The sequence below is a fragment of the Sebastes fasciatus genome, chromosome 19, assembly GCF_043250625.1.
Source record: "Sebastes fasciatus isolate fSebFas1 chromosome 19, fSebFas1.pri, whole genome shotgun sequence".
Taxonomy (NCBI): domain Eukaryota; kingdom Metazoa; phylum Chordata; class Actinopteri; order Perciformes; family Sebastidae; genus Sebastes; species Sebastes fasciatus.
The window spans coordinates 26,442,289-26,458,367 of record NC_133813.1 but is presented as its reverse complement, the minus strand read 5'-3'; the positions used below and the strand labels follow the sequence as shown (position 1 = coordinate 26,458,367).

The following is a 16,079-nucleotide window of genomic DNA, read 5'->3' as shown; positions in this document are numbered from 1 at the left end:
TTGAAGGAGATGTTTTCACAGTAATATAAAATAGATATTAGAGAGAATTATGACCTGTTTAACTTCATAACACTAGCTCTAAGCAGCTTGCCAAGATTTGTTTTAATCAAAGCAAATATTTAGATATTCATAATCCTTTGAATTGTGTGTTTTTATGCAAATAACCACTATAGATGACAATAACAAAGTACAGTACAGTACTGTGTACACTACCCTCCCTCTAAGGTGTAATTCCAACACTGTAATTTACCGTGTTACATTGAATGACGTCAAATCTAAAATGTTATTCCTTCATTTAGCGCAGAGATTTCAAAAGTGGCAGATACAATTTCTGAGTGGCAGACAAAAAAAAATACGTGAAAAAGTTCATTTCTTCCTTTCTCTATTACTGACTCTTTTCTGAACTCTACTTTTCAACTGATTGAAGGGGACATATCATGATCATTTTTCAGGTTCACACTTGTGTTTCTACTAGAACATGTTTACATGCTTTAATGTTCTAAAAACACATTATTCTTCTCCTCCTGTCTGTCTGAATATACCTGTAGTCACTCATCCTGTCTGTCTGAAATGCTCCGTTTTAGCACCTGTCTCTTGAAGACCTACATATTACACATTACACATGTTGCTACATATTACTATTTGCAATATCAAGACAAAAACTTTTTTTTTTTTTAAAAGGAAAAGTCACACATACTACAGTATGACAAATATTGATGATCTTAGAGGCATAAAAGGCTTTCTGGACTATTTATTTTATTTTGTATTAATGTATTAATTGAAGTGTATGGTTAAGATGTCACTAGAGGAATAGAGAGCAACATTTGGTCTTTTTCATCAGGTAATATCCATGTAACATAGGACAAAGCTACAATAGAAATCTAGCTTCAAATTGTTGGAGAAACAAGGATTAACTCTGACTGGGACGATTATCAATAACAATAATAATCATAACTTTATTATCTAGACCGTCTCCTCTGAAGCTGGTCTGACAGACTACCAGGAATCTATACAGAAAGAATAACAGGTACTGAGTTCTTCATGCAATGAACACATACAGGAGGTGGACACAGTACCAGTAGTGTTGAGCGTCTGATGTCCAGTTACTGTTGAGGTGTTTCTGAGCCTGTAGTATTTAGTGTTGTGACTTAGATCTATAACCATTAATCAATTAGATGTCAACTATTAAACTAACTATTTTGACAATTGATTAATTTGTTTAAGTATTTTTTTTAAGAAAAAAGTTCTCTGATTCCAGCTTCTTAAATGTGAATATTTTCTGGTTTCTTTCCTCCTCTAAGACAGTAAACTGAATATCTTTGAGTTGTGGACAAAAAAAGACATTTGGTGACGTCATGTCGGGCTTTATAGGAAACACTGATTGACATTTTTCACCATTTTATAGACCAAACAACTAATCGATTAATCGAGGAAATAATCGACATCTTAATAGACAATGAAAATAATAGTTGCAGCCCTAGTTGTACTGTTATATTACATTATATCATTTGCCTTTTCTGCAAGTCCCAAAATCTTCAGCTTCCCTACTAAACAGGAAAGGTGGGGCTATCTCTGCTGTACCGAGTGCTCACTTGCCCTTTAAGTGGGATACTGATAATTAGCTGAATTACAGGATCCATGTGTTGCCCAGAATGTGCTGTAAAAATCAGGTTGTACGACAGGAGATGACGATGCGAGTGGTTTTCATCCGGTGTGTATACGCACGCTGAGATCGTTTGATGGAACCCGACTGGTTTCTATGGTGCTGCAATAGTCACTTGGAGCTGTCGGCACCCACGGATGCATACCCGTCATTGTGAGTCTTGTAGCTGCCGTTATGCTGGGTGCAGGGTGATGACATCATGTCCTCGCTGAGTGGGACTGAGTCTTCTCTGTCACTTTCATACTCTTCCTTTTCTCCTCGGTCGCAGTCCCTTTCCACCTGAATGAGTAACATTTGAATGAGTAACAGTCAAACCTGGTCGGCACAAAACTTAAGTCCAGGTACCGATGATGCAGTGGCAGATGTTTTCAATGGAGTCTGTCCAATAACAGATCCAATAGTCTAGTATCTGTTACTAGTACTTTGTGAGGACAGGAAGGTCCAAATATGTCTAATTTTTCCCATTTTCAGGGCTCTACTTTAAAGCTTCTTGCTTATAGTATTTTGATTAATTCATTAATAACAGACCTGGGACAAATACGGATAAATACTTAATCAATCCCAAAGTTACTGCAGCCAAAACACACATAAAGGCCTGTGTCCACCAAAGCGTTTTCTCCCAACTGAAACGCCAGGTGCTCTTCTGAAAATGCCCAGCTGAGAGTACTCGAGTACTTTGGAGGCGCGGCGTCTTTTCAGCTGAGACAATTTGGGCCCTGTTCAGACCTGGTATTAACATGCGTCCTCAGTGATCGGATCACAAGTGGACAGCTCTAAGTACGTCTGTTCACACCTGGCATTAGAATGCGTCTCCACATGCGTCTTCAGTGGCCACTTGTGATCCGATCTCACTTCCCCGCTCTATATGCAAATAAACACGTAGTAAACACACGGCTAATACAGAAGCTGTTGTGATGTAATATTACATGAATGTCAGTAGTAATATCCTACATGTTCGTGAATTCTGGTACATTATATTAACATCAAAATAAAAGGTTATTGTACCGGTGGTCTCCGGAGACCTCCGCTCCGCCGGCACCGCTGCTTTTGCCAGACAACAGCCTGGGGTACAGCGCTCCAGAGAGCCGGGGAGGACAGAGAACAGGCGGGCGAGCGGACGGGCGGGCGGTTGGGTGTCAGCTCTGCGCAAAGCAGCGGAACAGAAACACCGACACATCTCCGACAATATGATAATAATGCAATTTGCGTGCCTAGTATGATAGTCTGTAGATATGTAGCCTATAAACAAGATGTATTTTTTTTTTTTTAAATACAGCTGTGCAGACAGGATACAATAGAGCACAGAGGCCATTTCGATGCTGACAAGCGTCCGTGTCTGCCTGTTTATTCACCTGAGGGGCGCGGTGATCCCGCGGATCCCAGCAGGACGTCAGACGAGTAGGAAGTCCTTAATGTGGCCCAGGACGCATTCACTACACACTGCTAAAAGAATGTGGTCATATGTGGCCCAGACAACCTCTGAATGTGGTCTGAAAGATCCGATCTCAATGCGTCTCGAGTGTGTTCACACCTGTACTTAAAGCTTTCCACTTGTGATGGGATCACTGAGGACGCATGTTAATACCAGGTGTGAACAGGGCCTTGGTTGCATCTGGCTGCTATGCAGGCTCGGGGAGTAATTCTCCAGTTGAGGTGAAAGTGTTGCTGTAACATACAGTGATTTCATTTAACTATGTGTCACAGCAATCCTTCTGAAGTTGAGGTCCAGTATTTTTCTGATCAGGCATTAGACAAATATCATCTTGTTACATTTGTTTGTTTTTAATTGGAGATGATTGAAAAAAATATTGAAATATTAATCAGACAATTTTTTTATATTTATTTTGGGTGAATACATTTTTATATTAGTCGGAAATAAAAAAAATCTTTTGAATAATCGATAAATTAGTCGTTAGATTAATGGATAAAAAATAATGTTTAGTTTCAGCCCTGACAGACTCTGCAGTGCGGCTTTTTGCAGGTTTGCAGAAGTTTCAGAGGAGAATGTTTGCTCAGCTGCCGTTTGTTTATCACAGATTGTTATCGGTAGCAAAGATGGAGCGCGATAAGTCTAAAATGTGTCGCCTTTTATCTCACAGCCATCGCCGTCGTGTGATCTTTACGGTAAACGTTATAAAGTAGGTCAGCGTTCACGTGGTTTGATACCCGAGTTCAGAAACATCGGTTACTGAGGGGGGATCTGAGGACAGGAAAGAAGAGATCTGCAGACATGAGGTGGGACAGACACCTAATTCTCCCCTCGTGCCTGAGAAGTCTTTTAGTGCGACAAAGCTCGGCTTGTTAAATTATCAGTAGTGCGACGGCTTTATTCGCCCGCTCGACCGGGAGAAATTGATCAGCAGATTGTGGTCCCAGCGAGTGTCTGTACAGGGGGAGTGTTGATTCACTTTTCTTACCTTCGCTGGCTTGGCCTTGCTCTTTATCCTGTCCTCATCCTTGCGGCTCCTCTTCTTGGATGTGGAGCGGTCCTTTCTGTCCCCGCTGCGCTCCCTCCTCTTGTCTCTCTTACCTCTGAAAGAAGCAAACAAAAAGAAAACCAATCACAATCTCGCAGACACAAAAATCACTGATATGTATTGTCCACACATGCTCGTAAATCCACCTAGAAAACCTACGTAGGACGGATATAGGAGGCTTAGGAACTAGGGCTGACCCGAATGCTTCGAAACTTCGACCGTTGCCATAGTAATCAACCTCCGAATTAGTATTCGAATACTTAGTTTTTTTTTAATGTAAATATGTAATAATGAAGTATAAAGCCCAAATAGCCCATGAAATAAGGGATAATCCCACAACATTATTCATTATTCATATTCAACATTAATTACCTCCGCCAAGGCCGAAGGCCTAGGAAGGAGGTGATGTTTTCACCGGCGTTTGTCTGTTTGTTGGTTTGTCCGTATGGAGGATTACTCCAAAAGTCCACGATGGATTTGAATGAAATGTTTTGGACAGTGGGGTGTGGCACAATGAACAATCCATTAGATTTTGGTGGCGATCATTGGTAGTGATGTGACAGTGAGGAACATTTTCCTACCGGTTAATAAACCTGTGAATATACCGGTGTTGCCGATTATGCTCCGTGCACACCGGCTGTGACGGCTCCCTCCACCTCGCGGCGATTACCTCATTAACGTTATGGTTCCCTTATAGCATTGGGATTAAATGTGAAATATTGCCAAATAGGTGCGTTTGCTTTTCGCTTCGACAACAAATCCTCTTCCTCCTGCTCCTACTACTCTGAGCTGACGGACCAGATGCGTTCACGGTCAGTATGTAGTGTCCGTCGTCTGACTATCGATTGATAACATGCCGCTGATACGCCAAAATGAACTAAATGGGTCAATTCTTTGCCTCTGTTTTTTGTAATGTTCAAATGTTGTTGTCAAATGTTTCAATCTGTTGTTTTTTTAACCGTGGTATCGAATTGGTTATCGAGAATCGTGGAAATTCACTGCTATTGGTATCGACTATTAGATTTCTGGTATCGTGACATCCCTATTCGGGACAGCCCTATTAGGAACATCTCAAACAGTTAAGGAGCATGAGAAATGATTGTTACCTTTTAGGTGAAGGTGATTTGGCTTTCCTCCGAGGGCTCCTGGACCGATCCTTACTCCTCCTCCTGTGGCCCCTGATAACACATTAACTGGACTAAGTACTTTTGTTTTAGACAATATGAGCTACTGAACGAAAAAAGTAGAAGAAATGAAAACATCAAATATAACAGAGCCACAGATGTACACCTTATTGTATCAAAAAGTTTATAAGATAATAAGATACATTTTTTCCCCCATGGTGCCAGATGCAGCACAACAGGAGCCACATCCAGGCAGCTGCTAGACTCATGAAGTAACCTGGCGACCCCTACTGGCCAGGACCGGGATAACAGGCTATTATGTGACTAACTGAATTATTTTTCTATCAATTACAAATTATATTTCTATTAAGTCCTGGACTGTAATATCTTGAATTAGAGGGGTGTTATTACAGAAGCTTCTGAACTAGCAGATCCTATCTTAACTGTTTGGTAACCATGGAAATTAGGTTTAGGACCTGACTTAGGAATACCATTACAGATGAACAGTTCCAACGTACATATTCCTATCCTAATGAGATAGGAAAGGTGTATTAGACAAGCATCCTAACTTTAGGATAACCATTAAGCTGTCCTAACTTTCACTTTTCCACCACTTTTGTTCAGCTCTTAGGATAGAAGAGCTGCTTCCCTCTTCGTATCACTTGTAAGTGACAGAGAGACTGCCTGCTACATTAGCCCACTCGCTTTCTTTTACCTCCCCTCTTGCACGTATAAATCATTGCAGATCGGTGTCCCATGCGCGCTCGCGTGTGGCTACGCTGTTCAGACTCAGACTCCAACACAAACTAAACGGAAGCACCAAAACCATAAAGTTGTATCTAGTGAAGCCCGTCTGTTAAACAGTGTTGGCCGCGGTCGGAGGACGCGGGGGAGACCGTAGCTTTGGTCTCCAGGACCGGAGTCTCTGCTGTACTCTGCTCCTCTGCCTGCCTGCCTTCACTCACCGCGCTCGTTCTCGCTCCTTTGCTCCACTCTCATGTGCATGCACGCACACTCCACACTGCAGAAGAGTTAGTTTAGCTCTGAGAATATCTAGTGAATGTACCAAAACTCCGGTGTCTCCCCTGTTCCCTCCGGCCGCGGTCGGGAGGCTGAGGCAGGAAAAGCCAACACTAGCATCAGCATTGATTCATGGAGAGACCTTCGTCTGGTCAGCTAACATTACTGCCAAGCAGCTGAAATATAGTGATATTGTGCTTTTAGATGACGTGTGTCGCCTCACTGTTTTGAACGATGCTCGTTCATGTCTATGTAGAGCGAGCACAAGCGCGAGTGCGAGCAACAGGACGCTGACTTTAGTTGACTTGATGGCCACAGGTGTCGCTGTTAACAAGACATTTCTGATTCTTACAAACAGTCCCTTTAAAGCCTGAAGTTTGTGTAATATGGCCCCGGGGCACTGAACAGCATTTGACTCGTTTCAAAGGAAAACAGATCATTCTGAGATCAATGCCTCATGTGTCCTTTGTTCCCAACATACCTAGAGCGACTACGACTGTGTCTCTTGTCTCTGGAGCGAGACCGCCTCTTGTGGCTGCTTCGGGAATTGTGGGAGTCGGTCCTCGGCCACAACTTCGGCGCCGGTCTGCTACAGAAATCAAAAACATGAGTCACTGACTGGACACAATCACAATCATATGATCACAGCATCGTGCGAGTGAAATATCAAACTTCTGAGTATTAGCTGGGTACCTGTGTCTCGAACGGGACCTTTTCCTGTGCGTTTTCGAATGTGAACGGGACCGCGAGCGGGACCGGCGTAACCTTCTAGACCGACTGGGGGAACTCTTCTTTATGATGTCCGCTAGAGGAAGAAGAAGTAGTCTCAGCATCAGAACAACTTCATTTATCTATAGTATTACTAAAGACTTGACTCATGCAGCATGTCATCATGTTGTACCTGGATCTATGGCAGCAGCAATGGTGCACTGGGCCTCCCTCACCCTCTTCATCACACCTTCTAGCTCTTTAGCAGCAGCCTGTGGCGTCATCTCGGGGGGTTTTACTATGGCGTTATTGGAATGATTAACCCTGAAAGACATAAAACGATCTCATTTAAACAATCCACTGAAGGGTATTTTGTTCCTTGTCACGATCCATGTAACTTTGAGCACCTATCTGTTTCTTTGAGAACGATATTCAGAGTAAATAAATGACACATTTTCTTGATTTATGATGTCTGCTGTACGGCTCTGTAGAATGATCTTAAAACACTTACTTCAGGGGTCTGTCTCCGAACATGACTCCATTGAAGGTCAGGGCTCTGCCGACGGACTCCTGCTCAACAAACTCTACAAAGGCGAAGCGTGTCGGCTGAGTCTCATCTCCAGCCATTCGCACAAACTTTACATCTCCCACCTGCTTGAAGAACTCCAACAGCTGGTCTGCGGTGGTGGTCTGTGGAAAGAAAGATGAACTAGATTAAATAACAACAGGTTTGTCGTTACAGAATGTAAAGCTCTGAACCAGAAGCTTCCTGATCAGTAACAACGGGTTCCAGTTGGGATTTATCTGAATTCTCTTGAGCTTTAAATCGATCCGATTTTAGTGATCTGTTATTCTACATCAGTGAAGGCTCCATTTGTCTTTTCTACTGGTTACAAAGAGCTTATGAACAAATGATTGGCTCTGAGCATCATTAGCTCAAACTGTAATTTGTCCAGATCCGTCATGAGTATTTATGGACGGCTGGAGAAAGAAGATAGAAATAAGGCATCTTGCACTTGAATGTGGGAAATAATTACTTAAAGGTGGAGTCTGAGATTCTAATTCAGGGGTCAGCAATCTTTACTATCAAAAGAGCCATTTTAGGCAAAAAAAATTTAATAAATCTGTCTGGGGCCGCAAAACATTTGAGCATTGTGATGAAGGTAACACAGCTTATAGTCTAAGTATATAGTATAGAAGTCTAATGCAGTGAGGGCCAAAGTGCAAATGTACGACGGAGTATTAGGGCCACATTGAGAGAAAGAAATCAGAGATTACGAGAATAAAGTCAGAATATTACGAGAATAAAGTCATATGTTATGACTTTATTCTCGTAATATTACTAATTTTTTTTCTGGATGGATATAAGCAGAATATAAGTTTTGACCTTTGGACTGAAAGAGACAATTAAAGAGACAAGGACGTGCAGCAGCGCTCGCTGTGAGGTGGAAGGTGAACTATTGCACGCAATGTTTCTGTAAGACTAAGAGTGTCCATATAACGATTTTTCAAGACAAGAGCTGGCAGTTTGTTCGGGAGCGCAGCGCCTTTCTGGAAAGTTCAGAGATTTTCAGCCAGAAGCGCTCAGAGCGTCGACACAAAAAGGTCAGAGCGCTCTGAAAAATGATGCTGGTGCACAGAAAAGAAAAACGCTATATGGACACTCAGCCTAAGCCTTATTAATAATAATAATAATTTGAATGTCAACGTTATGAATGAAGCTTTGAACTATTCAGGACAGCCCTACGAGCCGCACAACACTAAAGGCCATGGATATATGAGGAGAAAGGCAGTGGGAGCGAGAGGGACGTTAAATCTGGAGGGGTGGGTTTGTTTGAGTGTAGAGATAAAATACCAACAATATTTCTCCAGAAATGCAGACTCCACCTTTAAAAGGATAAGTCTGGTGATATTCTGTATTTTTCTTATTGTTAACAAATCCCATAAAGACCCAAACTGACAATGAATTCATCCTAATAACAAGTATTGTCTGTGTACCCACAGCCTGATAAATCGCATTCCTCTGTGCCACAGAGCTCCGTTAAAAATAGACCATTGAGCCAGCCGATGACATGTGCAACACACACATACGCCACCCTGCTGCTGTAAATACTCCCTAGGTTAAGTGTGAACACAGATTTAACATTATGTTACCTGTGAGTTCAAGTTGCCAACGTAGACGGTCCTCCTGATCTCATCGACTTTTGAGGGATCCACATTTCCCATGAGGGGGGCCTGGGAGAGCGCTGATGCTGTGGGGTCCAGAGCAGCTGACAACCGATTCACTATGGGAAGGTTCAGCTGTGGGTGTAAAACACACACACAGGTTTTACTTATGCCTAGTTCACACTACACAACTTTAGCCCTGACATTTCACTCGCCGACAACTTGTTAAACTGAAAATCAGTTCTTCTTCTTCTTCACCGCTCCAAAACCGTAGCCTTCACTATGCTGTCACCCCGGAGGTATCATGGCTACTACTGTAAAAGAACTGACTGCAGGTACATTAGACGTGAGCCTGCACATCAGTCTCGCCCATTTTTTGTCACGACATACAGTACTAAACGCATAGTTAAAAACAACTGGGCCTTCATTGAGAGCGACACTATGTTGAGTCAAGGTTTTCCTGAACCTCCTATTGTTTCTTTTAGACGCGACCCTACTTTTCGGCACAGGCTCATGCATTCTTATCTTCCAGCAGATAAAAAAGGTACTTGGCTGACCGAGCCATGTGGCACTTTTAAATGTATGTATTGCCCTAATTGTAAAAATGTGGTGCAAACTAAATATTTTGCTAACATTAACTCCGATAAAACCTATAAACAAAGTGATTTCATTAACTGTAACACCACCTTTGTCATATACCGCTTGGTGCTAATGATTCCTTGTTATGCATAGAGGGCATTAAACATATTAAACCGCTGGTCAGGGGGGAGACAGGTTACAAAAACTTTACCAGAGGTAGACTTTTTGGATCCATCGACTGGATGCCTTAAAGTATCCTGGGCTTAATGAGGATATAGATTTTACATATTTTCTGTGAATAATAATAAATATTAAAAATGTTATTTATATATTTTTCTTTTTCTGTATAGGCTCCCATGTTTGCTTTACAGTCGCTGTTGCAAAGTAGGAGTTGTTTCATTAATGAAGGACATGAATTACATGTTTCTGTGTTATCTCTTTGATATTTGTTACATTTTGTAATATTATGATGATCATGTGACTGCCTCCCATTGGTTGTTGATACCATACAGGTGAGGCCACATCCGCCTTGTCTGTTTGTTTGTAAGCCCTGACGAAGACCTACAGTGGTCGAAACATGTTGGTTTTATTAAATGATTTAGCCACTACAATAAAGGCTTTTTAATATGTTCTCTTCCTCGTTGCTACTTGTTTGATATTTTGGAGTGCCTGGATTACATTCCTGTTTATCCTTCTTTTCCCCCGTTTTCCAAGAACACCCGACACGTTTTGCCTTACGATCGAACACACCGAGCAACCAGTTATCTCTCTTTCCAACTGACTGCAGGTAGTTTGTCACATGACGATAGCAAATAACAACAGCGCGGTGCTAGCGGAGACGGTAACCGTAACAGTAGTCAGAGCGAGGAAAATGTCAGTCATTTGGTGATATTTCACAGTGGAAAATCCATCAAGTAAAACGGCGATATGATCAGTATGTAAGGCCTCTGTTTGAGGGGAGATGGGGGCATAAAACAAAGATAGTAATCATATCACAGCCATAAATGGTCTGTAGTAAACAGCTGTTAAATAATAATACCGATATATTTTTTTTAAATCACGCTAGTATTGGATCAGTACTCGGTATCGGAACGGGTATCGGCAAGGAAAAATGGTATGGGAACATCTCTAGTTTTAGCTCAGCAGTCGCAGATTTGTGTGAACTGTTCAAAGACGCGAGCCTAGATGTATTACAGACGCGTCCCAGATATCTAGCAGGTAACGGGTTGAGGGGAAACCTGGGGGACGGGTCGTCTGTAATATAGAAACTTTAATGTATGTGTTGCATTTGCAAAACGGCCCAAAGTTGTTGTTGCACCTCGAGGAAACGGGCTATAAACAGTAAGAACGTGTGGAGACGGGCTATTTTGTGAACATGTGGGCCAATAACAAAATCAACAAGCATCTCGCGCATGGCATAACGCCATTTCCCGTGTCACTTCTCACGCGTTTTCATGACAATACCTAGTTTGGAGACCAGACATACTCATCAAGGATGCCTCCTGGTGAAAGATCTTGTAGTGTGTGATCCCCTGTCGCCGGTTAGTCATGTAGTGTGAAAACCACGAGGACTTCAAGACTCCCGATACAAGACATCAAGTTGTGCAGTGTGAACTTGGCTTTACATGACAGACAACCAGACGAGACAGCGACTCACATTCTGAAGTGGAGCTGGAGTAGGAATTGGTAGCAGTCCCCCACCAGGAATCAGACTGGGTACTGGGGCGGCAGGTGCCAAAAGTGACAAGGCCTTGGCCTCCTCTGGGATTTTCCCTGTAGGACAGAAGCAGATATTAGTGAAGGCAATAGAGGGACTCTTCTGTCTGTCTCCTCTATGTCTGCACAATTAGCCCACTGTATTCTAGAGAGAAAGAGAGCATACACTTCCCCATACAACCTACAAGTGTTTTACTGTCTACTACTGGAGACCGAGCATCCTTACTTTGCTTTTAAATTAACCTTCTCAGTCAATCTGAATTATTATTTTTTAATAAAAATCTTAACTTTTTTTCAAAAACAAAAAGAACACTGATTTTTTGTCCTTGGTCTCTTTTCATAGATCAAAAAAGAAAAGAAAAACACAATGCAGAGAATGAGTCAACACTTTGATGCATGGGTCACCTGTACTGGAAACATATTGGTCATGAACCATACGATATCAAGCATGGGTGCTTTTCCGTGGGGGCGATCGTTTCGCAGTGTTGGAAAGGTGTGCAACACAAGACAACCCCAATGGCTGCATCACTAATAGCACACAGGACATCAGATACAGAGAAGAACAACAATTTTAAGAACTGTAGGAAATGTTAGCCAAGACTTTAGCTATAAATACAACCAATTAGGAATTGTGCTCATTCCATTCTGGATTAAAGTCTGCTGGAGAAGAGAGCTACGTTAAGACCAATAAGAAACTACAAATTCACTTCATTATAGCTGGAGGCATTCAGCATGAGTTACCATTTGAAAAGTTCTCGTAGTGCTAGGAAATATGTCAAACAAATGACGACGCAGAGCATCAAATCATGTGTCACGAAAGTTAAAAGAGACAATGTTGAATGGAGAGTGGTTGTGACATTATTAAATACTAAACATCTATACCAGAGCTCTGTATGTGTGGGAAAAACCTTTTACTACAGCACAGGTGCAAATAGCATTTCAAAGCAAAGTATAATGTCTAGCCCCTCACTATGTCAACAGGAGTAGGTGACAAGAGAGTAAAGTGTTAGTGATCCTCCTATCATCCCATGTGTGATACACATCCCACCGGTATGCCGTAGCAACCTGGACAGAATTCAATCACACACAAGCTGCAGCTGTAGCGGAAAGAGAGAGGGGGGTGGGGGTTGGACAATAATCAAAACAAACCAAAATAACAAATATAAACACAAAGCTAGAGATAAGCAATACTTGTAGCTTCTAGATAGAGACAGTAGAGAGTGGACAACATGGGAAAGTATGAAAGGAAACAAACCAAAAGAAAAAATAAATAAATCAAAAGAGACAAGGTGTCCATCTTGGAAGGTTCAGCAGGCTATTCTCCTGGTCACATTCCCCCTTGAAGGCTGCGTTGGCCCGATCGGGGATAGTGGCTTGGAAAACAATGCCTGACTCAGGCTAGTGTAGTGTAACAGCTGGGCCAGTCTAGTCATCTGATATGCACACATAATCACACAGAAAAAACATACAAAACCAAATTAATAAACTCAGTAGCCATCCAGCACCAAGTCACGTGGACAAAAAGCATCAAGTTAGAGGTGATATCATTGTTTTGTACTGTACACAACAGTGGCACCAAAAGGGGAGGAATTAAAGAAAAGGAGCACCAAAAAAATGAAAGAGAGAGAAAGTTAGCTGTGATGGCATGGAATTATTATTTAGTCATTTCCATAAAAACAAGTAACATTAATGGCAGTTTCTTACACAAGCTACTTGTTTTCCAGAGAATCCAGTGTTTACAGTGAGCTAAAGCACCTTGTGACAGCAAACAGAAAGCCTGGGCTCACTAATTAGCTAGCTGGGGTTTTTATTGAGATGATACAACCAGTCACCTGTGTCAAATACTTGTGACAAAAGTGGCTAAACTCAGAACTACCCAATGGCAACAACATGCCAATTTCCCATGTGAATAAAACAAACGAACCCAGAATTCAACCAAAACACCAGATGGTTGGATTGAAGGGTGGGAGGCCACAGCAAGTCCACTGAAGACAGTTCACACATTTACTATGTTTATTCTGTTAACCGGTGTCACTCACCTTCCGCACATGGCACTACTATCAGAGCTCTGTCAACAAACACAGTATTGGTGAGATGTTGCGCCACACCAACACTGGAGGGGTCCCGGTACTTTATATAGCACACTTTGGACGAGAAAGACAGAGGGGCATTGCTGTGAAAGAAAAGATAGGCAGAAAATAAAAGGCGGGTTAGTTATCTATTAACACCCGTGACTTCTTCATCTGAATGTTTACGAGGACCGCGGAAAGGCCGCAGATCCACGGTGTTGCCTAGGTAGCCATGCCGGGGGCAGGTTGCGCTTACTCGGGCGGGTAGAGCCGCAGCTCCTCGATGTCTCCTAGGAAACCGAACAGAGTGCGCATCTGCTCGCTGCTCACGGCCGAGGACAGGTTGGTGACCTGGACGACAGCAGTCCCTGGGATCCCGCTCATTGTGCACACCGAAAAAAAGCGTCGTCAATCTTTAAAGTGTGGTATTTCTACACTATTTATGTCTCAGTCACCCCGCTCGGTGTTATGCACACCATAGATACACAGCAGAGACACACAGCAGAGATACACAGTACATCCAGGCGGGCGGAGTGAGAGGGTTCATCGGCTTCCTCTTATTTCTTAACAAGGGTAGACAATACACTGTGAGGGCCACTACCGCCCCTACTGTGTTGGATGGTACATTACTACCTAGTGCCACTACCGCCCCTACTGTGTTGGATGGTACATTACTACCTAGGGCCACTACCGCCCCTACTGAGTTGGATGGTACATTACTACCTAGTGCCACTACCGCCCCTACTGTGTTGGATGGTACATTACTACCTAAGGCCACTACCGTCCCTATTGTGTTGGATGGTACATTACCTAGGGCCCCTTCCGCCCCTAATGTGTTGGATGATACATTACTACCTAAGGCCACTACCGTCCCTATTGTGTTGGATGGTACATTACCTAGGGCCCCTTCCGCCCCTACTGTGTTGGATGATACATTACTACCTAAGGCCACTACCGTCCCTATTGTGTTGGATGGTACATTACCTAGGGCCCCTTCCGCCCCTACTGTGTTGGATGGTACATTACTACCTAGGGCCACTACCGCCCCTACTGAGTTGGATGGTACATTACTACCTAGGGCCACTACCGACCCTACTGTGTTGGATGGTACATTACTACCTAGGGCCACTACTGCCCCTACTGTGTTGGATGATACATTACTACCTAAGGCCACTACCCTCCCTATTGTGTTGGATGGTACATTACCTAGGGCCCCTTCCGCCCCTAATGTGTTGGATGGTACATTACTACCTAGGGCCACTACCGCCCCTACTGAGTTGGATGGTACATTACTACCTAGGGCCACTACCGCCCCTACTGAGTTGGATGGTACATTACTACCTATTGTGTTGGATGGTACATTACTACCTAGGGCCTCTACCGCCCCTACTGAGTTGGATGGTACATTAGGGCGACTACCGCCCCTACTGTGTTGGATGGTACATTACTACCTAGGGCCACTAGCGCCCCTATTGTGTTGAATGATACATTACTACCTAGGGCCTCTACCGCCCCTACTGAGTTGGATGGTACATTACTACCTAGGGCCACTACCGCCCCTACTGTGTTGGATGGTACATTACTACCTAGGGCCACTACCGCCCCCTATTATGTTGGATGGTACATTACTACCCAGGGCCACTACCGTCCACTACTGTGTCTGATGGTACATTACTACCCAGGGCCACTACCGCCCCTACTGTGTCTGATGGTACATTACTACCCAGGGCCACTACCGCCCCTACTGAGTTGGATGGTACATTACTACCTAGGGCCACTACCGCCCCTACTGTGTTGGATGGTACATTACTACCTAGGGCCACTACCGCCCCCTATTATGTTGGATGGTACATTACTACCCAGGGCCACTACCGTCCACTACTGTGTCTGATGGTACATTACTACCCAGGGCCACTACCGTCCACTACTGTGTTGGATGGTACATTACTACCCAGGGCCACTACCGTCCACTACTGTGTCTGATGGTACATTACTACCCAGGGCCTCTACCGCCCCTACTGAGTTGGATGGTACATTACTACCTAGGGCCACTACCGCCCCTACTGTGTTGGATGGTACATTACTACCTAGGGCCACTACCGCCCCCTATTGTGTTGGATACCCAGGGGACAAGTCTGGACCAAAATGCATTTTTAGTGGACTACTGACCCCATAGAGCAGGGGTTCTCATACTTTTCTGAGGACCAAAATTTCCCAAGGACCACCTCTTAATCATAACACCGATTAAACATATGCTTACTACTATTTGTACTCTTGGATGCCAGGTTTTTCCAGGACTGTCCCGGTTTCGAGCTGGGTGTCCCGAGTCACGACAAATGTCTGTAAAACACTCAAATGTCCTGGTTTTCAACAGTCACTACCAACTTGCCCATTTTAGCTTAACCATGTCAGCTAAATTGGGCCATGGTCGTCAGCTAAAATGAGTCACATACCCACACACTTTTACACAAATCTTACATAGAAATTGAGGGTGTAAAACAGGTTCATAGGCAGGGTCTGAAAATAGTACCCGCCACCCGCCAAATGCAGGTAAATT

At 43.3% G+C, this 16,079-nt stretch overlaps 1 protein-coding gene across 8 annotated transcripts; it reads right to left on the bottom strand.

The window, feature by feature from the left end:
* Positions 1-770: 770 nt before the first annotated feature.
* On the bottom strand, positions 771-14,067 carry srek1 (splicing regulatory glutamine/lysine-rich protein 1). 8 transcript variants are annotated; one of them, XM_074617322.1, is made up of 13 exons: positions 13,779-14,050; positions 13,493-13,626; positions 12,709-12,886; positions 11,859-11,981; positions 11,395-11,510; positions 9,147-9,293; positions 7,504-7,682; positions 7,186-7,316; positions 6,978-7,089; positions 6,766-6,873; positions 5,247-5,318; positions 4,081-4,195; positions 771-1,942 (listed from the first exon to the last, which is right to left on the bottom strand). In XM_074617322.1, the coding sequence occupies exons 4-13, from the start codon at positions 11,887-11,889 to the stop codon at positions 1,775-1,777; spliced, it is 1,179 nt and encodes a 392-aa protein (XP_074473423.1). In that variant the 5' UTR covers positions 11,890-11,981; positions 12,709-12,886; positions 13,493-13,626; positions 13,779-14,050; the 3' UTR covers positions 771-1,774. The 8 variants fall into 8 exon arrangements, with proteins under 8 accessions (XP_074473423.1, XP_074473426.1, XP_074473421.1 ...); XM_074617325.1 differs by lacking the exon at positions 13,779-14,050 and adding an exon at positions 12,424-12,550; XM_074617320.1 differs by lacking the exons at positions 11,859-11,981; positions 12,709-12,886 and adding an exon at positions 2,669-2,749 and having other exon boundaries at positions 4,082-4,195; positions 13,779-14,067.
* Positions 14,068-16,079: the final 2,012 nt, after the last annotated feature.